This window comes from Galleria mellonella, unplaced genomic scaffold, assembly GCF_026898425.1.
Source record: "Galleria mellonella isolate WM207_F2 unplaced genomic scaffold, CSIRO_AGI_GalMel_v1 utg714, whole genome shotgun sequence".
Classification (NCBI taxonomy): Eukaryota; Metazoa; Arthropoda; class Insecta; order Lepidoptera; family Pyralidae; genus Galleria; species Galleria mellonella.
In genome coordinates this window covers 224931-252398 of record NW_026442142.1, presented here as the reverse complement: position 1 = coordinate 252398, position 27468 = coordinate 224931, and the positions used below count along the sequence as shown (strand labels likewise).

General features: G+C 38.3%; 3 protein-coding genes across 8 annotated transcripts in view; 2 read left to right on the top strand and 1 right to left on the bottom strand.

Annotated features, from left to right (window-relative positions):
* Positions 1–22018, bottom strand: part of LOC113523404 (uncharacterized protein KIAA0930 homolog) — a 48953-nt gene extending 26935 nt beyond the window's left edge. For 2 of the 5 annotated variants that reach the window (XR_008253563.1, XM_052900835.1), the window contains exons 1-4: positions 21634–22015; positions 13735–13895; positions 12262–12444; positions 1992–2090 (exon numbers count right to left, since the gene is read on the bottom strand). Coding sequence is in view for 4 of the 5 variants with exons in the window: in XM_052900835.1 (XP_052756795.1) it covers positions 1992–2090; positions 12262–12444; positions 13735–13895; positions 21634–21742 (552 nt within the window). In the remaining variant the exon portion in view is untranslated. Of the gene's footprint in view, positions 1–1991; positions 2091–2367; positions 2649–12261; positions 12445–13734; positions 13896–21633 lie in introns of those variants that run through there. The other 3 variants (XM_026909366.3, XM_052900836.1, XM_052900837.1) reach the window with 3 other exon arrangements.
* Positions 9658–16223, top strand: LOC113523403 (phosphatidylcholine:ceramide cholinephosphotransferase 2-like). The gene is made up of 2 exons (XM_026909362.3): positions 9658–10169; positions 10857–16223. The coding sequence occupies exon 2, from the start codon at positions 10883–10885 to the stop codon at positions 12206–12208; it is 1326 nt and encodes a 441-aa protein (XP_026765163.1). The 5' UTR covers positions 9658–10169; positions 10857–10882; the 3' UTR covers positions 12209–16223.
* Positions 22019–22640: 622 nt separating the features above from the next.
* Positions 22641–26743, top strand: LOC113509101 (caseinolytic peptidase B protein homolog). Of its 2 annotated transcripts, none has more exons than XM_026892384.3 (6): positions 22641–23155; positions 23231–23282; positions 24150–25071; positions 25163–25328; positions 25414–25708; positions 26477–26743. In XM_026892384.3, the coding sequence occupies exons 1-6, from the start codon at positions 22909–22911 to the stop codon at positions 26676–26678; spliced, it is 1884 nt and encodes a 627-aa protein (XP_026748185.2). In that variant the 5' UTR covers positions 22641–22908; the 3' UTR covers positions 26679–26743. The 2 variants fall into 2 exon arrangements, with proteins under 2 accessions (XP_026748185.2, XP_031763415.2); XM_031907555.2 differs by having other exon boundaries at positions 22642–23155; positions 25163–25343.
* Positions 26744–27468: the final 725 nt, after the last annotated feature.

Here is a 27468-nt window from a genome sequence, read left to right as displayed (position 1 = left end):
TCCTTTTATCAGTCACTTTTTCTAAAAAGAAATCATCATTTGTCATTTCAGTTACCCGAGTGCCGAAAGGAGAGTAATATTTTTAGGTCCGTATTTTTGGCGTGATAAATAAGCGGTATGTCGTTAAATTTAGATTTGCTATAAGATACACAGTAACAGAAAAAAATGAAAATAACGCCCTAATAACAATACGACATAAGCATTTTATTCAATTATTTATTCACATATTATATTAAAATGTATGAAAAGTATTTAACTTCCTTATTTTAATAGGTGAAAATGAAATAATAACCCCGCCTACGCTATCGGTATACACTGGCGGGGCATCAGTGAGAGGGGACAGGTGAGCACTCACGACGTCAGTTACGAATTCAACAATTATTAACCACGATAGTTGTCAGGGAGAACCGCGTGAAGGTCGACCTGATAGGGTATAATAGTAACAAGTGGGCAATTAAAGCCTTTCCCCCCAACTTCCTAGGTTTATCCGTGTGATGGCATATAGGCGAGTAAGAAAACTAAATACGATACACCAATATAAGAGAAGTATAATGTTATACTAAATAGAACCTTATTCACCCTGATAATTACTAAATCTCGCCTTTTATAAATAGCAACTCGCACTAGTGAGGTTTTAGTTAACGACAAATACATAGTTCAACACCGGCCAGTTTTGTAACTTGTCAAATTTGCGTCGCGTCCACTCGTTTGACCTGTAAAGGTGCGATGTAGAGAACAAATATTTTAATGGCTGCGTAATATGTGGAAAATGATAATTGTCCAAATATTGAACGTTATAGCAATCAACATCGGTCACAATGTGGACACATGGACACAAGCTGAATCAAGTCCCGGCTAATTGGGAGTCACGGTCGCCCGCTACAATATAAACTGCCATCCGATCGCGTATCCATCACAATAATATAGGACAACATTCGAACGCGAACTACGCCACATGTACATGCCTGTATGCAGATCTTACACAAACATTTTTATCAGTCAAATACAGATATAAATAAATACACACCAACTGTTGTATACAACAATAAACTGTTTTATCAGAACACAATTAATGAAATGAAATTAAGTAAAATTTATTTGCCAGAAACATTGTTGAGAAGATGTTGCATTTGTTAAGTTTACAAGATGTCCATTATGCTAACATTGTTATTAACTTATTGTTGTTACTGTATGTTTTAGTGCAATAAAGAAATATATATATATATATATATATATATATATATATATATATATATATATATATATATATATACCTAGTGAATTTAAATAGGTATATTTATATCTAATTACTTAATACACAAAAATCACTACTGGTACCAAGTACACAATTTGGGTCATGCATTTTAAGTAGTCAATGAGCTATTTAGAAATAAAAATAATAGAAGTGTTATGTCAAATAAAAATAAAATTATAATTTAAGGTTCAATAGTAAATTAATGTCACAACAAGATACTTCATTAATATATTATATATTTATAGTTTAAAAATTATTAATTGAGAACTAGACTTCAACTTTCTAAGTTACTAGCGATGCGCCACGGATTCGCATGGATAGATAAATTATTACTTCATATTAGCATTATATATTATTGGCAAATTTTTAATACCTTACTATTAATTATTGTAATTTTCATAGGGATCTCTTAATAAAAAAAAAATAGATTATATAACTCGCTGATAATGTAGTTTTCTATAAGAGAGAGAATTTTTAAAATCGGTTTTTTTAAATCAGCAAACGCATTACAAACAAATCTTTTCTTTTTATAATAATATTATTGTACAGACGAGTGGAACACACTTGTAATTCCACAGATTTATTTAAATATATTTTATGACCTGACTGGTTTTTCCATATCAAAGCATTATAAAGATTAAAAAATTCCAAACTCAACCAAATGCCACCAATCTCCTGCATAAACAGAATATCAAATTTCATTCCACCAGAAGCAAAAATACAAAAAAAATCTCACCTCATCGAAGTTATCGACCATGAAGCAGATGTGAGGGTATGTCATCTCCTCGCCCTCGCCCTTCGTGTCCATCTTGCGGCGGCTCGGAGACGCGTACACCTACAAATTATGGCACTTATTTTAATACACTAGTATACAAAATTCGTATACAAACAAGGCATTTCAATCAGATTAAAAAAAACACAAAAATTCGCATTCAAGCAAACTATGTGCTCGTTTTCTAACATTTCAGTGACATTTGTAATGAAAAGGTTTTTTTTCTAATTTTGTAAAAATACTTTTATGTATTACTACTATGAGAATTTAATGTGATATTATGAAATTAACTAAAATTAGTTCCCGCTAGATGCCCTACATTTAGACGCACGTAACTTACAGACCACAAAGATGTAGGTTCGTCCTTGGCGTCAATATATCTTTCGTATATTCGTCATATATGTTTAGCTGTCTTGAATTCTGCGGTCTGTCTGTGATTAGAGGTTCATAGAGAATAATTCGCAATCCTAATGCGGATATAAAAATGTAACAGTAGACTGACTTTTATCGCAATCTGATAGAGATCGAAAGAAAATCACATCGAATGGATCTCCATTCAATTGTGTGAATTCTGTGGAAAAAAAAATTATCATTAGGTCCATGGACATAACAGAGTATACTGTTTCGCCCATGATACCCACCATACGACGCCATTTCTGAGGACTAAGGAAGCCACTGTATCCTGTAAATTCACTGCCATATCCCACCCTTCAAACCGAAACACAGCCAAGCAAACACAACTGCTTCACGGTAGAAACATGAACGAGACAAAGCATACGACTTTTGTACAAAATCTCCCTCTAGTTATATTCAACATGATGTCAATTCGTTCCTAAATCTATCACTTCAAAAGTCAAATACAACAATAGGAGAGGATGTAACGATAAACAGACAACGTGGGACATGCTGAGATGGACGTCCACGAGTAGGTGACGCTCGGCCGAGCTTACACTCGATTGCTAATCAAAGATAATTATTTCTGTATAGACACTTGCGAGTATAATACGTTACACAAGCGTGTCGTTTCATTAGTCGCGGCATGACAGAGTTTACTATATTTGCGACGACTTAACTGGACGTTACAATCACATGAACTCCATGGACATACATACATCACACACATCGAAAATGACATACTGAAATCGAAGAGTTCCACTTTTGCGATATCTTATAAGAGCAGTACAGTTGGAGTCACTAAAACATCCGCAAATATCTGAATTGATATCTATCTATAGGTTTTTTAATGGATGATAATGGAATGGTAACCTCATCTGTATTAACGGTATACACTGTTTGGGCCAGTGAGGGATGATAGGTGAGAATCAAAAGGCAGGTCAGTCTATCGTAATAAATAAAACTGAAATTCAGCACAATGATTTCCAAGGAGGATTTACATGGAGGTCGACCTAACAGGGTATATTACTAGCAGTGGGACCCCATTACTAACAACTACGTTCCCCCCTATCTATAGGTTTATATCCACCAACCTTTGTAATGTTTCAAATAGACAATAGACAAGAACAATTGTACCTATACCATAAATATGTACTCGAGGACTGAAGCAAAACATCCAATTGACATTGTAGGATGTAAATTAATTTATACAAACAAATAAATATTATACTTTAAGATTTGTCTGTTTTTTTTTTATGTTTGTTACTATACTGTTAGGTTTTGTGGTCGCTGCTGCCTATCCTTCGACAATTAAGTTCCCTCTCACGACAGCCACGGTTCAGGAAAGGATTGCCCATTCTATGCCGGAGCCACACGGCAAATTACATAGATAAATATCGATAGTAGAATGTTACTGTGTCTACAGTCACCGTGTATGGTAACAATCCCTTTAATTTGAATCTTCAGTCAATAAGTATCCTTCTGTGCAACAATTATGCGACATGCGACGCGGCGGCAGGCTGCCCGGCCGTTGGTGCCGGCGCCACATCTGTAAGGCCTCGTCCCAGAATTTGCAATAACACGAACGTCTTATTCATTACATTATATTATATATTTATGTCTTAATGATATACACAATTTGCCGTGTGATCCAGGCATAGAATAGGCCACCCTTTCCCGTGGGTGTCGTAAGAATCGACTAAGGGAGGGCCAGGGATGGGCAGGAGCCCTCTTAAAACATCTCTAAAACTTAACTGCGGTTGCCAACCCGGCTGCCAAGCGTGACAACTACTGGCAAAACTCCCTAAGGGGGGGGGGGGGGGGGGCTTATGTTCAGCAGTGGACAGTTAACGGCTGACATGATGAAATACTCAAAATATACAACATGAGTACATTGGAGCCCGCACTAGGCGCTAATCAGAGCTAATATAAAATTGTGTGTAATTATATAGTACTACTATTGCACTAGTAAAGTGTGTGTTACTTTGTTGTCATGATATTTTTTGTACACGTTAAATTTTGTACAGAGATTTTTCTTTTTATACAACTTAGAATGGCAAACAAGCTGACGGCCCACCTGATGGAAAGTGGTAACCGTCGCCTATAGACATGGGCAGTACCATGGACATAACAGAGTATACTGTTTCGCCCATGATACCGCCCCATGCGTTGCCATTCCTGAGGACTCAGGTGTTACTCCTCTGTACCCTGTAAATTCACGCGTGGGATATGCCCACCCTTCAAACCGAAACACAGCCATGAATAATTCAGATTACTTGCTATCCCGGTCAATACAACGTAGTACACGAACAAATTATTTCAATGGATCAATCAAAGTATCCAGGACGCGGACGAAGGCGCGGATAAAATACATAGTTTACAACCGAGATTCATAACACCGATTGATTGTGTAAAGTTTAGATAACGTTTAATGACTCCACACTTAATTTACCCTAATTAGTTTACGAGTTAGAACAATCAAGTGGCCTAATACAATACATAATTATAATATCATTGTAATTTTCCTCACCACTGTTTGTAGGCACCACTATTTCCGGCAGCATTTATTTGCTGCCGGCTACAGCTTCATTACTTTTAAAGAATCTATTATTATAGTCGGTATCAATTAAACCAGAGGGAGACTGTACAAAAGTCGATTGCTTAGGTACCTCTGTCTCATTCGTGTTTCTACCGTGAAGCAGTTGTTTGCATGGCTGTGTTTCGGTTTGAAGGGTGGGATATGGCGTGAATTTACTGGGTACAGAGGAATAACACCTGAGTCCTCTGGAATGGCAACGCATGGGGGGTATCATGGGCGAAATAGTACACTCTGTTATGTCCATGGTACTGCTCATGTCTATAGGCGACGGTTACCACTTTCCATCAGGTGGGCCGTCAGCTTGTTTGCCATTCTAAGTTGCATAAAAAAAAACATAATGAGAATGTAAACAAAACAAAAGATATGTGATTATTAAGTTAATGTCTCAATTTGTTACTACTGTCATTTAGAGAGTGTGTCTATATAATAATTTCAACAAAACTTAGTTGCCTTTTCAAATTCTGTTAAAACAGTATAATGAATCTACTAAAAATTATGACATTTTTGACGAGAGCTTCCTAAATAATACACACGAGCACTAATAAAAAAAATTGCATAGAAATCGTGCCCAGAGGATAAATAGGGGACGACAACTCATATCGAATGTAACTTGGAAAAAATATCATCGGACGCAATGTTAGTAGCCAAATAAAACTGTCGTATTATTATGTCGTTAAATTAAAGTCGCCGCCAAAACCCGGATAAGGGCTAGGTCCCGCTCACTATGAGGAACTTGGGGCACGGCGCGTAGACAATGGGCCCACGGGTCGAATTCGAAACACGAACACTTTGGGGGATCCCTCAATACGTGACAACTGAGCAGTATTTATCTACCTAGTTAAGTGTTACGTGGGAATTACTGTGTAATGCACGCTAGCTAGTTGAGAGTTAAGAAACATATTCTACAATCGATCGGGAATGATTTATCCACTGTGAGATACACTGAATTACAAATACACATTTAACAGGTAGATTAAGAAAGGAATTATCGAAATAAGTGCATAATCGGATAAGATAATAATACCAGAGGGAGACTTTGTACAAAAGTCGATTGCTTGGATACCTCTGTCACATTCGTGTTTCAACCGTGAAGCAGTTGTGTTTGCATGGCTGTGTTTCGGTTTGAAGGGTGGGATATGGCGTGAATTTACAGGGTACAGAAGAATAACACCTGAGTCCTCAGGAATGGCAACGCATGGGGGGTATCATGGGCGAAACAATATACTCTGTTATGTCCATGGTACTGCTCATGTCTATAGGCGACGGTTACCACTTTCCATCAGGTGGGCCGTCAGCTTGTTTGCTATTCTAAGTTGTATAAAAAAAAAGATACCGCCAAACGACAAATAGACTTAAACGACTTCGTTCGCGTTTCCGTCATTTTTCGTAAAATAAGTAGCCTATGTCCTTACTCACGGTTCAGTGGTTTTGATGTAACAGACACATTTCCCTTCACTGCTCTCCTCCTGTTGATCGTAGCGTGATGAAAAGTATACTATAACCTGCCCAGGAGTATGAAGAATAATTGTACCAAGTTTCGTTAAAATCCGTCGAGTAGTTTTTGTTTCTATAACGAATATACAGACAGCCAGACAGACAAAAATTTTACTGATTGCATTTTTGGCATCAGTATCTAATCTAATCACCGCCTGATAGTTATTTTGGAAATATATTTCATGTACAGAATTGACCTCTCTACAGATCTATTATAAGTATAGATTAAATTTCAACTACCTACTCGTATAAATTTTTTGGACGAACCCAGTATCCGATATACATGTTTAAATATTAACCAATAACATCTATTAAGTGCTAGAGGCGCTTAGATTAGGTAGGAGTAACCGGTTATGGTGGGGGGAAGGGATTCTCAGTAATGGGGTCTCTAACAGTCCCCGTTGTTTTGTATCACACGAAGCCTATTACACACTACACAGTTACTTGAAAGACAAATGTGCATGGTGTTAGTCGAACCAGTCGTCATGCACGAACTTTTTAATGAGCATGCAATTTTAGATATATAATATAAATACACATAATATTAACAGAGATTTAAAAGAGTAACTGTTGAGTTTCCAGCGGGCTCTTCTTAACAGATAACAATTTTCCGAACCCTGCATTCATATGAAACAATTCTAATGATTTTAATTTAAATAAAGATGATAATGAATTTGTGTGCCGATAACTCGGGCGAACTCGACATTTCATTTTTTTTTATACCACTGAGGTGGCAAACAAGCATACGGCCCACCTGATGGTAAGTGGTTACCGTAGCCTATGAACACCTGCAATACCGGAGGTATTACGCGTGCGTTGCCGACCCTGAAGAAACCTCTTTACCCCTCTTTTGAAGAACCCCATGCTGTAGTCTCTTGGGGAATTTCACGTATTAAATATCTATATATATTAAGTATCTTCATTTTCACGTATTAAAAAAAACCGGCTGCATTTGTAGGCAAACAAACAGGTAGTAAGCAAGAAACAATAACAATCGCACACAATGGCCACGACCAGCCCCCCTTACCCCCCGCCGCGCGCCCTCCACGTGACCACTCGGTCCGGTGTTAAGTCTATTTTATCACGAAACTACCACATAAATGTCTCTAACAGAATCCTCACTAATAAGTATGAATTTGTTTATTTGTTTGTTACCTCTTCCCACCTTAATGGCTTAACCAACCATCATGAGGGGGAAAGGGATGTTAGTCTAAATGGCCCATTGCTACCAATATACCCTGTCAGGTCGACCACTACGCGGTTCTCCTTAAAAACCATAGTTGTTAGTTATTCTTGAATTCGTCATCATGTGCCAACTGACCTGCTTTATCCTCACCTTTCACCCTTCACTGGTGCCCCGTCAGTGTATACCGATAGCACAGGTGGGGTCACCATTTCATTTTCACTCATTAAAAAATGCAATCATAGTAAAAGGAACACGTATGTTCAGATCCTAATTTCTTTTAACCCTTCTTTGCATAATGCTGGAAATTTCCATCATAACATTGAATGCTCAAAAATTATATAAAACAACAAGTTCACTTAAAGTTGATCGTGTCTGGATACCATTTTAATGTCCATCGCAGAAAAAACAACATAGCTGTCAAATTTATTTTTTTAACCATTTTTCCTTTAATTGTGAACATGAATTATATCACTTTGATTTATTTCATCAATAAAAAATCATAAAAAGAAAGGCTAACTGACACCACATTTAATGGGAAAAGAAATTATTATAATTTCATTGTCAGAATCAATGAATGAAAACTCTTGAAAACCCTTCAATGAATGATAAAGATTAATAATATGTACACAAACAAAATAAATAATTAATTACATAAACTTACTTAACCACATTCCCTAATCCTATACGTATCAGAAACCAAAAAAGTGCTGCCAAGTTAGCCGTTTCGCGGCTAGATCTAGCCCCTGTCTTTTTATCAGGTCCAGTTTATTTACAATTAGTCCTTAGTTCCAGATTTAACCCTTTATTAAAATCCATGGTCACAAAAATTGAACAAGAGAATTTTTTTTATTTGTTTATTTATTTTTCTTTTTTATTTTATCCTAATCATTAATTAACTGAGTATTCTGTCTAAAAAATAAGAAACGGAATAATTTTCAAAAAGGAACTTGGGTCTATAAACGATCAAATGTTACGATGCTCCCATATTGACAACACGGCGTCTCCAGCTGTCAAATTAATATTAGGTACATATGTAGACTTTGTTTAAATGTGATTTAATAATATTTCAATAGTAGTTTTTATTTACAACTTCAAATCTTTTTCCGGGGCAACTTATGTCCTCTTCCCACTTAGGTAAATACTACATGTATAACAAGTTTCATAGTTATTATTCAACAAATTTCACGATGATTGGTTAAGTCGTTGAGGCGTCAAGACATAACAAACAAACTTATTTTCACATTTATAATTAAGGACAAGGATTGTACTACAATTACAGCCGAATCCTTTCACGGAGGGTTACAATCAAGTCCCATTTTTTACGGACATATTGACAAATTTAATTTGTTAGTAGATGTTTAATTTTTACTTGTCCTATAAAACGTGTATTACACGTAAAATTAATATATTCATATTAATACTAAAACGCTAATCGATACCGAATTTCCCTTTATCACAACGTGTAAAATTTCAAATAATACTCCAATTTATGTTACAACAAATAGAAACATGATAAACGGAAGAGCAAATAGCAACCAATTTTATTGCCAATCACTATCATTATAAAAATAATTCAATGACAGTACGATAAAAAACAACTCTGGGTATTTGTGACAGCATCTTACGACAGTTCGGCGCCTATCAATTATTAAACAATCGTATGAGAGGCGACCTCTGCACGATGCGAGCCCACCGACGCCTCCCAATCCCAGTTATCTACCTATTACGATTATAACATTCACCAATAAATTAGATAGTTTTCTAGGTTCAAGTTAATCGATCTACTATGTTTACATGAATATGAAAGCTGCACGAAATTATAGCTATGGGTTCATTGATATCCTGTTTATAGGGCATAATGTAGTTAGTTAGTAGGGCTAGGGGGCGACGTGGTGGCGGCGGGGTGGCGGGGCGGCGGGGCGACGGGGCGGCGGCCGTTGAGCCGTGTCGGGCTGTCGAGCGGTCGAGCGGTCGAGCGCCGCCTCAGTCGGGCCGGGGAGCGAGGCGCGCGCCGCTCTCTTCTCTGTGACGTCCTGCGCGCGTAATTATTTCCATTGAGCCGACGGAGCCCGAACGCACCCGAACTGCGTCGAAGCCGACCAGTTCTACATCTTTTACTAGTACGCGGCTGCCACTTTACACGCGCGCTCGTAGCCACGAAACATTAATTTGTTTTTTAATAATATTCCTAACGCGATAAACACCGCCGTCCGGTGCATATATTGTGTGACTATGTGAATGTACCGACGGCCAGTGGAGCTCGATAGCTAGACCCCTCCCGAGTGAGCCGTTACCTGTGCAGTGTAGTGAGTGCATATCGTTTTCCATTTCGACCTCGTTTACGTGACTTTGTGATTTTACTGGACGCGAGGCCGGCGCTCCGGCTTTCTATCGGTAGCATAGGAGCACCGAGAGGTGGAATCGATGAGCATTCGCGTTCGAATAGAATGACAATTCGTCCATTGATCGGGTAAGTTGAAACGCGTGTGATCATTCGATAGCATGGCTCGTCATTATAAACAGTGACTCCGTGTCAACACAACTGAGAGAAATGTGTTGTCGCGCGCAATCTATATTTGTCCCTTGTATCCCGGAGGCCGCGATTCGGTCGAAACAGTCTAGCGTGTGCCTATGTACACAACAAATTCATCAGCGATTAATTGTCATCTGAGGTGGCATGCAAGGAAGAGGAGGGGCACCACGGCCAGCGGCTGTCGCGTCGCGCGTCTCCCTGTCGCGCAATCATAACCCACGGTCTTTGAACTGTACCTCCGCGTATATTGTTAGCTATTTTGTTTATGCGTACGTTGTCATTTCTAGAAATATGCTTCGATAGTAGTACTGTGTAACCGTACATAACGTTACCTAACTCGATTAAAGACAATAAATAAATGTCGATAAAAATTTTGATACATGAAAAATACAATGTCAACTGAATAAACATAGGTATTTATCATCAACTGTAAACACTAAAAGTGTAAACACAGATTAACAATAAAAGTATTGTTATATGTAAATATAAATAAGTTTACTATTGTAATCTTTTGGAAGAAACAATAAAGAATATCTATCTATAAATACCTCATATATAAAAGACTTCTACTGAATAATATAAAAAAATATAAAGTATTAATATTGGATTTTTTCTTATTTTCAGGCTCATTCCAACCAAATGGTGACTGGATGACGATATCGGCCCGTTCTCCAGACAAAGAGCCATCACCGCCGAAACAGATCAACTTTGCAGAGCCACTAGTGGAGTCGGTGCGAGTGTACCTCGCCAATGAGCTGCCTTCCAAGGAGCTAGCGCTCGTGCCGCGAGAGCCCACACCTCCGCCTTCAGTCGCCCCGCAGCTCTGCGATGTTGACATAGCCACCCACACCGCATGTGAAGAAATCAAAGGCATCAACTTCGAACCGCGTCTCAAACGAAATGACTTAAACAACAACGCCTCGCGACAGCAAAACGAAGGTAGACAAAACGGCGGCATGCCCAGCCAAGCAGAACTGATGCAACGGCAACCGCTGCTGGCGCGCGGCGTCAAGAAAGATGCGCCCCAGCCGACAACCGACGAGTCCGACCCGGACCAAGATCACTCGCCGCAGCGGACGCACACCGGGGACTTCATTGTGGAAATACCCCCCGGAACCGTCAGAGAGGAGAGATATCCAAAAGAAATATGGAAAACGATTTTATCATTTTTCTTTTTATTTCTGTGTGTGTGCATCAATATGATGTCGCTGTCGTTAGTGCACGAACGATTACCAGATAGGAACACGACGGCTCCTCTTAATGACATCGTACTGGACAATATAGAAGCCAGAGACTGGGGCCTGGCTGTGTCGGAGTATCTAATAATGATATCGACGACGGTGGCCACGCTAGTGGTCGTCTTCCACAAACACAGATTTATTGTGGCTCGAAGACTGTTTTTCATCATCGGCCTGCTCTACCTGTACCGGTCGGTCACCATGTTTGTGACCGTTTTACCGGTGTCGAGCACTACGTACTTCTGCAGCCCCAAGAGCAACAACACGACACCGCTGCTCGTCATCAAAAGAATGTTTTACCTAATATCAGGCTTCGGTCTGTCTATCAACGGAAAACATACATATTGTGGTGATTATATATATTCTGGACATACTATGGTTCTTGTATTAAGTTATCTGATTGTAGCAGAGTATTCACCAAAAAAATTGTGGCCCGTGCACTGGGCGATGTGGGGCTCAGCGGTACTGGGCGTGTCTTTTGTCCTATTAGCGCACGGACATTATACAGTGGACGTAGTGATCGCCTACTATGTGACTACAAGATTATTCTGGACGTTCCATTCGTTGCTAGTGACGCCGCACCGGAGCGGCAACGGCTACAACCACTACATGATTCAGCGCGAGTGGTGGTACTGGCTGTTCACGTACCTGGAGCGGAATGTGCGGGGGCCGGTGCCGCGGCGGTACGACTGGCCGCTGCCGTGGCCGCGCACGAAATTGTTCAGCCGGCTCAGCTAGTGACGCGCTCGTGCGACGCTGCCACCCCCGGAACGCGTATGACGCTCACTCACCTTTTGCGAGTGCCGCTTCAGGACCTGCAGCTCCTTTGGGCTGGTACGCGTGCAAATGGCCAGCGTGAGCGTGTAGTCGAACTGGTGTACAATCAGGTTCAAATAAACGGTCTCCTCCCAGTCGATTTCCGGATCACCGATGGGCAATTTCTTCGAGTCCTTGCGAAATACTTCGACGTCAGTCTGCGAACAAAAACAATGGACAGAAAGGATGAGGGGACCGGTGAACCTTTGGCACGTGACTCGTTTGATCGGTGGCAAACGGCGTCGCCGAACGCATTAGGCTGTGCTTAGTAACCGTTACAATATGATGTGAGGCAGTGAGCGTCCGTCGCGCGTGTAATGTGACAACTCGATCAGAGAGAGCTCATTACCCAAAGCGAACTGTTCTACTTTCTGACAACCTCGTACCTATGCTTTTATTGTTGAATAGAACTATAAGATTTTAATTTTAATTGACAGACAACAATACGATCAAAATGTCAGCTGTTGATAGAATTTTTGTTTTTGTAAATTGTATATTTTATAAGTGGTTATTGTAATCAATTTAAAAATCAGCTATTTATTAGCGAATGTACTGTGATCAGATGATGCGGTGGATGGGACGGGATGGCGTTCGCTTGTGATCGCGGACGAGTACAGAGTAGTGCATAGTCGTAATAACTTCATACTATAAGAAATAATATTTTTATATTGTTTAAAATAAAGTACATAACTGTTGTTGAAACATACTTTTTGTATTTCCAAAGATTTGTCTAATAGAGTTTTGTAACATTCATCCATATGGTGCTAAACTAGAAATTAAATTAAAAATTTCAATGAAATAAATTTAAGTACTTATTCGCACCTAAATCCTGAGAGTAGCATATCTCGTGGTCACACATCGTCGCAAAATTGTCCATTGATAAGTTTCAATTTAATTATTTTTTAAACGTTGTGTACATAAGTATTGGCGAGCGGCTAGCGACGTGCGGCCACCGACCGTGGTGGTGGTGGTGGGTCGGCAGTCACATTGCAAGCTCTTGCTAATACACCCTGCCCAAGTGTTGATTTGTTTTGTACATCTATTACAATTGTCTACAGCATAGTATAGTCAACAAATAGAATGTGGAAAACTTCTACAAGTTACTGGAATTCCATCACGAGTACATTATTCATGAAGTAGTAGATAATCAACTAATATCTCAATAATATCATATAAAAACACATCCTATTCAGACTACGTATACGATAATTTTATCATAATGTTGATACGATATCTCTGTATGATAACATTAATATTTTTTTCATATCAAACTGCCATAAACAGATATATACCTATACATACAAAATTATTATAATATAAATGTACGAGTGGACAGAGTCGTAGTTTGCTTTCCATCAGTTTACTGTTCTATATAGCATAATAAACCTGACAAGGTTTTCCTTCACTGGGCCGCTACATATACTGTGACAATGGTTGTACAAACCTACCTCGTACTTGGGCAGGTACCGCGAGGAGCCCTTCACGTGGCGCTTCCTAACGAAGAACAAGAGATCGTCGCAGTCGATCGCCTGCTCCTCTTGAAACAGGAAGTGACGCACGAACAGATCTGTCCAATATGTTGTTCCTTGCAGCACTACAAAGCCACTCTCTGAAACACAAACGAGAAAGCATTCATGTTAACCGTGTTGTCAGTTCCGATTGTAGCAAACTTGGAATTCGTGCTGCTCTCACTTGATTATCAAAATATTGATTAAGAGATAACATGAATTTTAAGTTTCAAAATATTCCTTTAAATAAAGAGCACAACGTTGGATTACAAAATTCGATCCAAATAGTTTGTAACATAATATTAAATTAGTTAACAATGTAGATAGAAATGGAATTGTCTGATGTTAGATTTGTGTACTGTAATGTTTTTATGTATGTAAAATATCTAGGGACCTGTCGATGTGTCGCTTGTAATGTATTTGATTGTAAAATGCAAAGTGCCTTCAATGTAAACACAAAGAAAGTGACTGTTTTCGGTAGTGTAGGGAAGGTTTATGTTGCTCTAGTACACAGTAGCGACAGCGACATCACAGCACCTGCGTTACACAATGGTTTTTACTTTGTTACCGCTGTCTGATTTATTACCTGCTACTGAGGTTATAATGTAAAATTTAATTTATTTTATTTATCCAATGTAATTATCTATTATTTAACAATAAACTATCTGCTCAAATTTCTCTCGACGCGAGAATTACTAGTAATACATACATATTGTAATATACCAATTTTCAAATTTCCATAATGTGTAAAAATTTATTCTAATTTCTCATTCACTGAGCGAATCAACATGTTTGTTTTGCACCGATACTTTGTTATTCTGTGATTTTTGCTATTAATTCTCCTTTCATCAAATAGCATTGTTTTTATAAAGAAATACTAAACGAAAACAAATACCTGAGTACCTGATACAAATAATGTTGTACCTACAATATCGCTTTCACACAAAAGAGCTATTTATTGCGTTGACGCTGAATCTCAGAGTATTATCAGCTGTATATACAATGCTTCTGTATATGCAGCTTGCCTTATAAATTGTAACTTAAGGGAATGCCTAATAGATCTCTTAAAGTATTTTTAATGTATGTATATTTAACTACCCATAGCAGTATACCAAATAGAGTAATGTGTTTTTGTATGTGTGTATATCAGAATGGACTATGTAGTGTTACTGCAAGGCTCCACAACATTCAGTCTTGGCTACATCACACATGATATTTTAATGTTATCCATCAATTATATATTACGTTATTCCTTGTAAATTATTTAAAAAATAAGTAATTACTTTTCTGTGTCTATGTTGTCTTGGGAATATAGAGGTGATATTATAACATTATTTATATAAAATAAAAGAATTATGCCATTGATAAATATTATTTTAGTGCAACATTCTGTAAACCCCTACTTGAACTTGTGTATTGGTTAACAATATTCCAAAATTATAATTAGCGATAGCTGAGCGATGTACACAGATTTCGCTGTCCTCAGATATTAAAGACAGGAAATGTTGCTATTTCATGTACAAAACTAAACTACTTATTACATTATAATACGTTCCCACAGTATGGGAAATTAAATATGTGTTCATTTATGGCATGATCTAGTTGTGTGCCAATTTTCATCCAAATTCGTGAAGCCGTTTAGCTTAAGCACTCGAGCTAGGAAAGTAATGTTAGGAATGCTATTGGTGGATTTCAGATTTTTATACCTTTTTCGTTAAACAGTATAGACAGTGCAAGGACTATATAAATAGAAATAACACTAAATTCGCCTTTAAATATGTCAAGATAATATTTTTCACTTTTTATTGCAAACCAGCCGAGATTGATAAGATTATCCTGGCCGACATTCAAACACAAACGCACACGCCAAATTACGGGCAGGCACCATAGAGACATTGTTATGCGTTACATTACAACATTAGGTAGTAAATTGTTATTTCTGTCGTACAACTCTTCTGTCCCATTCTGTCCCTGGCCACGATAATATAGTGGTTGCTACACCACGACATGCATTGAAGATACATTAAATCGTTTTAAAGTCTATAAGATTTCTAAATTTTTTTTACTCCTATTATGTGTCTGCAAAAAATATTCCTAATTCTTTCTCTCTCTCTCTCTCTATGTTTGATAATATACTTCAAGTAAAATGACATCTATACAGAAATAAATTAAGAACAATTTGTTCTTGGAAAGTTAAATAAGTGAATAAGTTAAAAAGATTTTAGTTATAAAGAGGCTCTATGGGAGTTGAAATGTACTGTACGATTACTACATTCCTTGTTTGTGCATGTTGCCTTTATACGGAAGATATGAATGAAATAGACGAAGATGTACGGTAAACAGCAGAACATCATAGGTGGAACGTGTATCTATAACTATTTATACCAATGCTGTTGTATTTTAAAGTTCATTATATGTGTTTTTTCAGATGTGGCATTTTATTTTATAACCGTGAGATCTCGCCTTACTATCTGAACCTTATATATTTTCCCTTTATTTATAAAAACCTCAAAATAGACTCACTATTTGAATTAAAAAAAATGTGGCTAAACACAATATTATTTTTAACTATTATATATTAAATTTAAAAATAAAGTCAATGTCAGTTTTGTTAATATGTAATCGATGTCTTAAGAAAATGTTGTGTGCATCTGTAATTGGTATAAATGCAAAATGCAAGCTCTACATATCAATTAAAACTAATGTCTGTATCTGTCTGTAATGTCTGTTACCTTTTAAAATAAATATATATACATATATAATATAAAGAGGAAAGATTTTACCTTATATTTGTAACAGATAAACTCAAAAACTTAACTGACTTTAAACCGTTACATTAACAGCAAATACATAGATAAAAATATTTTCCAAAAAAAAAAAACGAGAGAAGACTGGACGGGTCAATATTTGCTAAAATAGATTTGTACAATGTTTCAGTTTTGATGACAAAACCGTATGAATACACTATATGTGTGTCACAGACGATCTTACTATGTAGGTACAGCTCTTAAAACAAGATGCTCGTAAGCAAAATGCTTTGGTTACCGGTTGGAAACCGATATAGGGACATCCGCGGGCTGGTCACATAGCTCGAAGATCAGACAGCCGATGGATGAAAAGGTTCTTAAGCAGCGACCACGTACGGGCAAACACAATACAGAGAAAACTACTAGATAAAGTGACGACCTTAAATGCATAGCAGGGAGTCAATGGATGCAAGTGGCTCAGGACCGTTCCTTATGGTAGTCTATGGGAGAGGCTTATGTTCAGCAGGGGACAAGTAACGGCTGATATGATGATGATGATGAATGTGACCATACGTCTCATTACGTGCGGGATAATCTTTTTGTATACTTTATCTTCTGTTCCTGTGTTCCTGAAGTAAACTATCTAAGAATATAAATACACACACAAATCTAGAAATCATATTTAAAATCATCACCTGCCCATATTGAGCTAAAGTATTTGTCATAAGTAGCTTTATTTTTATTGTTATATTAATATTTAGCCGGAATGGATGTATGCCTGAATGAAATCCACCAAGTCCAGCGCCTCTTCGACTTTCGATGGTTTTTGTGGAAGAAAACTTAAGTGATATACAAATAGGTAGGTAATTTATCAAATTACTTCCAAAAGAAGATTCTTAAGTCATCAAATCTGAACTGATAATTTTTGAAACGACAAGGGATTTCTTTGGTGGTGATTCTAATCTCGTCAGTTACTGGAGTATGTGATTGCAAAAAAATTAAATCGTAACGTCCTGCACAAAAAAATATGGGCGAAATGAAAAAACATCTTTTTTGAAGTTATTTTTAAGTACCACACAATAACACTAACCGCCCGGCCCTCAAGGTAGGTACTGGGTACAGAGGAATAACACCTGAGTTCTCAGGAATGGCAACGCATGGGGCGGTATCATGCGAAACAGTATATTCTGTTATGTCCATGGTACTGCTCATGTCTATAGACGACGGTTACCACTTTCCATCAGGTGGGCCGTCAGCTTGTTTGCAATTCTAAGTTGTATTAAAAAAGTGTTATATAACATAGTGTTACAAGACATTGGGACACAACCTTGAAAAACCCAGCCCCTAGGCAATTCAGAAAAATACGATTTCTAAATTGGTCCAACCGGGATTCGAAACCAGAATCAGATCACACAAAGCACAGTGCCTACACACATATATCAATTTGTTCACCAATCGGAACTTATTCAGGTACAACATTCACCACGCCATAACAGTCATATAGACGCTACAAAAACAACTATAAGCCATCTGCGCATCCATCGCGCGTCTATTCTCTGCTGTATTTGCGACCGTCGTACGTAAGTCTGGTTAGATGCTGGTAAGATAGGTATTAAATAAATTTACTACACTAAAACTGTACAAAACTAGTCTGCTTGTATACATCTATCCTAGTTATATCGGCCGTAAAGCAGATGTTCTTGCATGGCTATGGTTGGTTTGGTTTAAAATTTTACTACCACAATAAAGTTACAAGATAATCTTTTAACCAAACATAAAAAAATTATAAAAACTTACATTTGAACCATGGCATTAATGTAATGTGTGAAATAGTGTGAAACATGGACAATGATGTAAAAGGAAAGAAAGATGCTTAAATTCGAGATGTAGACATGGAGGAGAATGGAAAAGATAAGCTAGATAATAAAAGCAACTAATGAGGAAGTCTTAAAACGGGTGAATGAGAAAAGAACATTAATAAAACCAACAGAGAATAGAAAAGGCAAAATGTTGGGCCACCTTTAACGACATTACAATTTTTTAAAGAGCATACTAAAAGGAAAAATAGAGAGTAAAATAGGAAGGGTAAGTCTGAGAAATAACCAAATGGGACAGATAATGAAAAACTAGGTGTCATGTCATATAGGGAGGTCAAAGATATGGCCTGAAAAAGAGGTGGCTGAAAGAGAATGTATAAATGTATGCCTTGACAAGAGAAAACTTTTAAATTAGAAGAGATCATCTTTTATTTATAATATCTATAATATCGGGAGGAAAGGGATTGTTAGTAATGGAGACTAAAAATCCCATTGCTAGCAATATACCCAACCAGCTCGACTTCCTCGTGGTTTCTCCTGGAAACTATCTAACCATGATAGTTCTTATATAGATAGTTCCTGATAATTTAATCATGATAGGCTAACTGGCCTGTTTTCATTCTCATCAATCACCCTGGTGCTCCTGGTGCTTGTACTCCACCAGTGTATCCCGTTAGCGCAGGAAGGGTTACCATTCCCTTTTTCACCCATAAAAAAAATATGTATGAAACATACACTTATAATTAACACTGTTATATTAGGATGAAGATACCACTTTACAGCTATTTAAAATGCGGAACTGGGACACTTTTTATGATTTTCAGCCCCTACTTCAATTCTAAATAAATCGGTTCATTCCCTTTTTATTAATTCTGCATTAATATAATACTTATAATAATGCCGTGCTAAGGGACAGTACACTGATTTTGCTATTAGTCTATTTTAGTTATTTTCATAGTTTACTCTCTTATGGAATATTACTATGGGGAAAAGCTATTAAGAATATATTCATATTACAAAAACGTTCTGTATAAGAGTCGTGACTCATTAAGAGAGAAATTCAAAGAGGCAAATATTCTCACCGTTTTCTCAATTTATATATTCAAATATCCTATATGTTCATAAAAATCTTGACTTATTTCCAAAAAACAGCAATATTCATAATATTAATACCAGATTTAAAGACAAACTTGCTGTCCCCAAGTATCGTTTAGAAAAAGTTAATAGGTCTTTTATGGGAATAGGTATAAAAATTTACAATAAGATACCAAAGGATATGTTGGAATTACCCTTAAATAAATTCAAAACATCTGTTAAATCATATTTACTGAGCAAAGCCTATTACTCACTAAACGATTACTTGAATGACGAGTGTGCATGGCAATAGTTGTTCATGCACTGAATTTTCATTTAATGTTAGACATAGACACCTATATAAATATACATTGTAAATAAACTGGCTTTAAAAAAAAAAGTAGTTCTTCTCAATATATACCGAACTGGGCGGTAGGGAAAAAATTAAAATTATATGTAAAAATTTGACGTTCATAAGCGGCTAAAATGTCTTACATGAATAAATGATTTTTGAATTTTGAATTTTTGACTTAATACATAACATCTATTGTAATTAATTAAAAAAACAAAACATAATTTTGTAATAAACTGATAAATATTTAAACAATTATGGAGAAACAATACACTTTTTGAACAATATTTTACTATTTCTGAAACTATAAATTTGATTCAATTTAAGCTGTTTCTTGTTTATCTATTCCCATAGTCATAAACTGGCCATACCTGTCATAGGTATTTTCTGAGACAATAAACAAATCTAACACAGGTTGATAGGGGGGAAAGGGATTGTTAGTAAAGGAGACTAAAAATCCCATTCCTAGCAATATACATAATCAGGTCGACTTCCTCGTGGTTCCCCCTGGAAACTATCTAACCATATATTTAATTCCATTCCATTCCAATAAAACCATATGGTTCATTCCTGATGAATTCATCATGATGGGCTAACTGGCCTGTTTTCTTTCTCATCTATCACCCTTCACTGGTGCTCCACCAGTGTATCCCATTAGCGCAGGCGAGGTTACCATTTCATTTTCATCCACCAAAAAAAAAGCACAGGTTGATATTTTTCTAGGTTTTTAACATATAACCATCTACTATGTATTGAAAAAGGTGCACAAATTCACAGCCATAACAAAGTTATGATTTATAATCTTTAAAGCCTGCACAAATATTATAAAGCTTTTTGCTTACAGTTCCTATAAAAATAGCAAATAAAAAATTACAAATAAGACTGCTTTGTGAGCACCCAGTTACAAATTAGATATTAAAGTATTAACTACATATACAGTAATAATTAATAACTTATTGAAATAAATGTGTAAACTGGCTAAAGACTAACAAAAACCAGGATGCCTGTGCCACAAACCTACTATGTACATAAATGCTATAGTTCTACTTAGATAATAAAGCAAATAAATACATGTATTGTAATAAAATCTATCTGGTCAGAGGACAAATTGATTAAGACAAAGTCAAGTAGAAACTAACTATAATAATTCCAAGTTGTTTATTCCATTACTATAAAAATAAAATCAATAAATAAAACAAAGATGCATAAAGCTTTAAACTATGAATGAGTCACCACTAATTACTGTTTTCATAAAAGAGAATAACATTTTTAAGATGATCATTACAAGATACTATTCTCAACTATTTTTAAATATTCTTATCATCTTTAAAAACAAATTATTTATTTATATACCTAAATATTTAATCTCTAGCAACTAACCAGAAAAATACTAACATAATGTAAACACACAAGTGTGACCACATTACAAGATCTTTAAGTAATTATGGGGGAATATTATTTTAAAAAAATTAAACTTGAGATAAAATAATGCACATCTAAGACCATAATATATATGATGCTGACTGCATTCACATATGATAAAGAAAGCAAAGGATGTTATCAATTTATAAGCAATAGCCTGCACTCTTTATTTACACAAATACAATCAAACTATAAAATAATAATAATAAAGTAATTAATTTAATATAATATATAAAATAGAATCTAGAATTATAAAAGTGCATGAATTAAGTGATATATATAAGATTGGAGGCATTTAGTTCTGTTTCCTCTTCTTACCCTGCAAGGGACTTAGCTCTAAACCCGATAGATAATGTCATATAATAGATTTTCGGTGAAGTGAGATGTAAAGACCTAAAGTAGCAGAATTAAAATGATTCGTACTTACCATCTTTAAGCAATTGTCGCATCTCCTTTGTTCGTTGAAAATTGATTTCTTCTAGTAACTGCTCCAGCATCGTCGCGTTTTTCAAAAATGTGGACCCTCCCAAAGACATTTTTCAGGGAGTAAATAATAAAATTCCGCGAGTTTTCCGAGTAAACAATATCGAGTGTCAACACACTCCGTCCACGGAGGCTGACGGTAAATAAAAAACTCGTATCTGTACCAAAGCACATGTTACCCATTCAGGGATTAGTAGAAAGAACGACATCAATTCCGCATAACACTACCGATAAACATTTAAATAACCCACCATTTTCACAGATATAACTCAAAACGAAAATCCACCATTGAAGTTTTTTGTTTTTAATAATTTTACGACCCTGAATACTATGTAGATGATATCTTAAATGTCGAAATAAAATGTTGCCAGATGAATTATAACAACATATTTCAATAAAGTTTTTGTTCTAAGTTTTTATACATCTACCGTGGTGAATATTTAAATAGCAATGGAATATTTAATCCCATTCTTTACCTATTTTATATTTGTAAACTATTCGGGAAAAATAAAGCCAGTCTTTCTTTATGGTTTGCTCAGCAATGATAGTAAATAAATGTTACGATTGGAGAAAAAAGATTGTTAGTGATGAAGGTTTGTTTAACAGTTCCATTGCCAGCAATCTCTTATACGCATTGCTAAAGGGAATCCAATTAGAAACTATTCGGGAAAAATAAAGCCAGCCTTTCTTTATAAAGCGCTATCGACAGTTAATCCACCTCTGACTGCTTTTACTCCCACCCAGGCCGCTAGTGTATATTGACTGCATAGGGTTCCGCCTGTTACTATTTCTGATATCACTCATTAAAAAAATTACAATGTTTGTCTCGGTACATATAGGTAGTATAAGTAGCAGATAATTACATAATAAATTGTCTAATTAGAAAGCAGTAGAATTAAACAAATGACATTGATTGATGTAATTGACAAATGAATGACGAAAGGACATCCTAACAAGTTCACAATTGACGTTTGCTTGACATTGGATTATAAAATATGTAAATCTGACAAACTTATAAAATATAACAAAAATAAAAAAAAATGACTAAATATAATTTAATTTTATTAAATATTAAAGGAACCATTGAAATACAAAAAGAAATAATCTATGCATTTGTATAATTATAAATCATAGTAAGCAATACGTATATTTGCCCAGTGTCGTCACGTCATCGATAAGACGGTGCTTATAGTGTTAAACTGGAGGAAGAACTTTGAAAATGTCTATGCCAGCGGTACGAGCTGCCTCTCGTTGTTTACGGGCGCTGCGACGGTCTGTTCGGCTAAGCAGCAGCGCTGTTATACAATGTGATTGTGGCAACAGAGGCGCCGACACCGGCTCTGGTTCGGGCTCTCGTGCAGGCGCTGATAATGAATATAGGACTCCACACGGCTCTCCACGTTCGTACGCGCTTACTATTGGTACACTGGGTTTGGCGCTGCTGGCAGCTGATCATATATACAATGGTAAATACTTTTTAGAATAGCATTTATTATTCTTATTTTCTTATTATTTGTTTTAAACTCATGTTATTATTTCAGAAAAACGATTTTTTAAGGCCGCACAACTTGGCAATGTTCAAGAATTACGCAAGTAAGTATTCGTTATTAAAAAGTATCAACACAATTAGTTTTATGTAATTTAAATTATATTTAGTCAGGTCCTGATGACTTCATATGCAAATAAACTGGGTTCAGAGATGTTTTTTTCCACAAATACTCTGGTTATGGAATAAGCTCCCTGCCAAGGTTTTCCCAAGAGACTAGAGCAAGGGGTTCTTCAAAAGGGGATAAAGAGGTTTCTTCAGGGTCAGCAATGTACACGTAATACCTCCGGTTTTACAGGCATTCATAGACTATGGTAACCACTTACCATCAGGTGGGCCATATGCTTGTTTGCCACCAAAATGGTATAAAAAAAACTGGATTCCTTAATGTTTTTTTTGTCATGCTGTATTATTTTGTACATATATCAGCTTCATTTATTTCGAAGTGGTCAATGTATATATATTACAAAAAAAATGTTTGATTAAAAAATCAGACTGAAAGCTATATGTCATATTCATTGTTATTATTCTGAATGAATTCGTTGTTTGTGAAATCTAAAAAAAGTTATTATTATTATAAAAACATTATAGACAACAACAACAGCTGTCTCCTAAAAAAATATATAAAAAAAATAAAAGGTATGTAAGTAGACCTATAGGAGTATTTCAAGTAATTCCTGGGGTCTTTAATTCAACTTTGACATATTTTTGTAAATGGTTGAGAAAGGTTGTGCTAGCATGTTGTTATTTACAAAGTTTTTTTTAGTAGATATACCAGTAAGTAGGAAGTACACTAATAACTGTAATGTTAACAGACTTTAACATTGTTAATATCCTGTCCTTATTCCAGATATAATGCAAAAATTAAAAAAAGTAACTTAAGTATGTTTATTAAAATAAGAGCATGTTTATAGACAGGTGGAAGCATTAATCGCAAGCGGCGAAGGAACACGCGAGGGGTCGAGCGACGAAGGCGGCGCGGCGGACCGGCGGCACGCACTCGGCTGGACGGCGCTGATGGCGGCCGCCGCCAACGATCGGCCAGCTGCTGTGGCCGAGCTGCTGCGGCTGGGCGCGCGGCCCGACGCCGCCGAGCGGTATGCGGGCGCCGCCGCCTCCGCCGCCGCCACCGGCCTGCACCCGCTCGAGGCGCTGCAGCGGCGCGAGGACGAGTTCTGCCCGAGCATGAACGCGCGCGCCTCGTTCCTGGGCTGGACGGCGCTGCACTACGCGGCGCTGGCGGACTCGGCGGGCGCCGTGCGCGCGCTGCTGCAGGCGGGCGCCGACCCGACGCGGCGCGACCACGCCGGCCGCCGCGCGCTGCACTACGCGCGCGAGCCGTCGGCGGCGCGCGACCTGCTGCTGGACCACGCGCGCCGCTGGGAGCTGGCCGCCGAGGCCGCCGCCGCCGAGGAGCGCCGCCGCTTCCCGCTCGAGCAGCGCCTGCGCCAGTACATCGTCGGCCAGCAGGCCGCCATCGAGACCGTCGCGGCCGCGGTGCGCCGCAAGGAGAACGGCTGGGCCGACGAGGAGCACCCGCTCGTCTTCCTGTTCCTCGGCAGCTCGGGCATCGGCAAGACGGAGCTCGCGAAGCAGCTCGCGCGGTACATGCACCGGGACGACCCGGCCGCGTTCATCCGGCTGGACATGTCCGAGTACCAGGAAAAGCACGAGGTGGCGAAGCTGATCGGCGCACCGCCGGGCTACGTGGGCCACGAGGAGGGCGGACAACTCACGCGCGCGCTGGCCCGCCGCGCCGACGCCGTCGTGCTGTTCGACGAGGTCGACAAGGCCCACCCGGACGTCCTCACCGTGCTGCTCCAGCTGTTCGACGAGGTGAGCGAACGCTCGCTGTCTCGTTTGCCTCTTAACATCATACTCAAATTTTAAGTAGATTTTCGTGTCAGGTTGTGTTTTTGCATTTCAGGGACGATTAACAGATGGAAAAGGAAAGCTGATCGAGTGTAAAAATGCTATTTTTGTTATGACATCGAACTTGGCGGCCGATGAAATAGCAGAGTACGGCCTCGAACTGCGACGAGAGGCGGAGGCGCGGTCCGCCCAGCGAGCTCGCATCCAGCCCCCGGTCAACGGTGACGCTAACAAAAGTATTAAATTAATTACTATTGATTTGGAAGTATTAAAACTTCTGTAAAATAAATAAATTATTTGTTTCAGCCGAGTCGGAATCCGACGACGAGCAAGATTCTTTGGACAAAAATGACGTCGAGGAATCGCTAGAAGTCTCGCGTCACTTCAAGGACAGCGTGGTCCGACCGATACTGAAGCGGCACTTCGGCCGCGACGAGTTCCTGGGGCGCATCAACGAGATCGTGTACTTCCTCCCGTTCTCGCGGCAGGAGCTGCTGACGCTGGTCAACCTGGAGCTGAAGCACTGGGCCGAGAAGGCCCGCACCAGGCACGCGGTCGAGCTGCACTGGGAGGGCGGCGTGCTGGGCGCGCTCGCTGACGGGTGAGACTTTTTACAAATTTCAAAATATTTTATTTCTACCCTGACCATGTTACAATATTTTATCAAACTTAGTCACGGTTAATTTCAATTCCAAACTTATGAGTGAAAATGTATAGTTAGTCAAATACACCGTTCGATTTTTTCTACCTTCACACTCGCTGCTGTGTCCACTCAAGTTACACAGTAAGTAGCAGTAAGTGTATATCGATCGTCTCGGTATCAACCGGCATGGCACAGATCGTCTCGCTTCTATGTCCTGTTGAGTGCAGATGACGCGGAATTTAAGATCATATTATACTGATCCTTTCCAGTTATCTTCTACGATCGAAAATCTGTATTTAATTTACTAATACCGATCACATTACATGGGAGATCGGTGATTCCGTTAACAGACCGGCGCTGTACGCACGCACTCGGCCCGATCTCGGATCGATCGACAGCGTATCTGTCGTTGCACATTTCTCTTCTGAGATGACACATATATAATTTCGTCATATAAAGGGATTTAATATTCGCAAAATATAACTAGATGGCGCTGCTAAATATCTACATTGCGCTATGACTTATGCTTCGTTGTTTCTAGTATATTATAATTTTTTTGTTCTTTCAGTTCGATCTACACCCGAATACGTTCTAGTTTCTTATACGCTTTGTTCTGTCATTATTTAAAGCTTTCTTAACAAGCAGTCAGTTTCATAAAACCGATTTAAAAGTAACAGTTTGAGGATGAGCAGTGGGCGCTAAAGCTGCGGCGCGTGGCGGTTGCAGGTACGACGTGCACTACGGCGCGCGGTCGATCAAGCACGAGGTGGAGCGGCGCGTGGTGAACCAGATGGCGCTGGCGGCGGAGCGCGGCGCGCTGGGCCGCGGCTGCGACGTGCTGCTGTCGGCGCGCGGCGGCCGCGTGCTGCTGGCCGTGCGCCGCCCGCCCGCCGCGCACTACGCGCCGCTCGACCTCGCCGCCGGCTGACGGCACACCGCTCTCGCCGACGACTCGACACGCTAATTTATTAAATAAATACTAATACATTGCGATGTTGTATTTTTTTTATGCAACTTAGAATAACAGACAAGCTGACGGCCCACCTAATGGAAAAGTGGTAACCGTCTCCTGACACATGAGCAGTACCATGGACGTAACAGAGTATACTGTTTCACTCATGATACCCCCATGTGTTGCCATTCCTGAGAACTTAGGTGTTCTTCTGTAAACAGTAAATTCACTTCCATATCCCACCCTTCAAACCGAAACACAGCCATGCAAACATAAGTGCGTCACGGTAGAAACATGAATGGGACAGAGATGCCCAAGCGAACCACTTATACAGTCTCCCTCTGGTATCTTTTCTCTGATCTTGTTCTAAGGGCTTGTGCGAACGAAGAAGATTACTCATATGCTATCAGTATTGTATAATACATACAATACACTCGACACTGTCTTATATATAATTATTATAAAATACGACCAAATTGAGAACTTCCTTCTTTTTGAAATCGGTTGAAAGCTGACCTAAACAAGACGTTCCACAAATAGTCATATACGTGATATGACTAACAAAAATACAATAAAAATAGGCATGACATTCTGCCGTACATTTTGGTTGTTGAACATATAACGCCGTCATTTAAATCAACTTTATTACTTTTAGAAAACATTGATCCTTCGAGCCGGACAGTTATGTCGTTACTCGTACAGCTTTCAAATTAAATGTACGTATGTTTTGTACTAGCTTAAACGTATAGTCAGAAATATATCTCAA

Bases quoted from the DNA above. Each gene is read 5' to 3' on its own strand.
- LOC113509101 (XM_031907555.2), top strand. From the start codon at position 22,909: ATGTCTATGCCAGCGGTACGAGCTGCCTCTCGTTGTTTACGGGCGCTG. The intron at 23,283-24,149 runs GTAAGTATTCGT...GCATGTTTATAG, and splicing joins AATGTTCAAGAATTACGCAA to ACAGGTGGAAGCATTAATCG. The intron at 25,072-25,162 runs GTGAGCGAACGC...TTTGCATTTCAG, and splicing joins TGCTCCAGCTGTTCGACGAG to GGACGATTAACAGATGGAAA.
- LOC113523403 (XM_026909362.3), top strand. From the start codon at position 10,883: ATGACGATATCGGCCCGTTCTCCAGACAAAGAGCCATCACCGCCGAAA.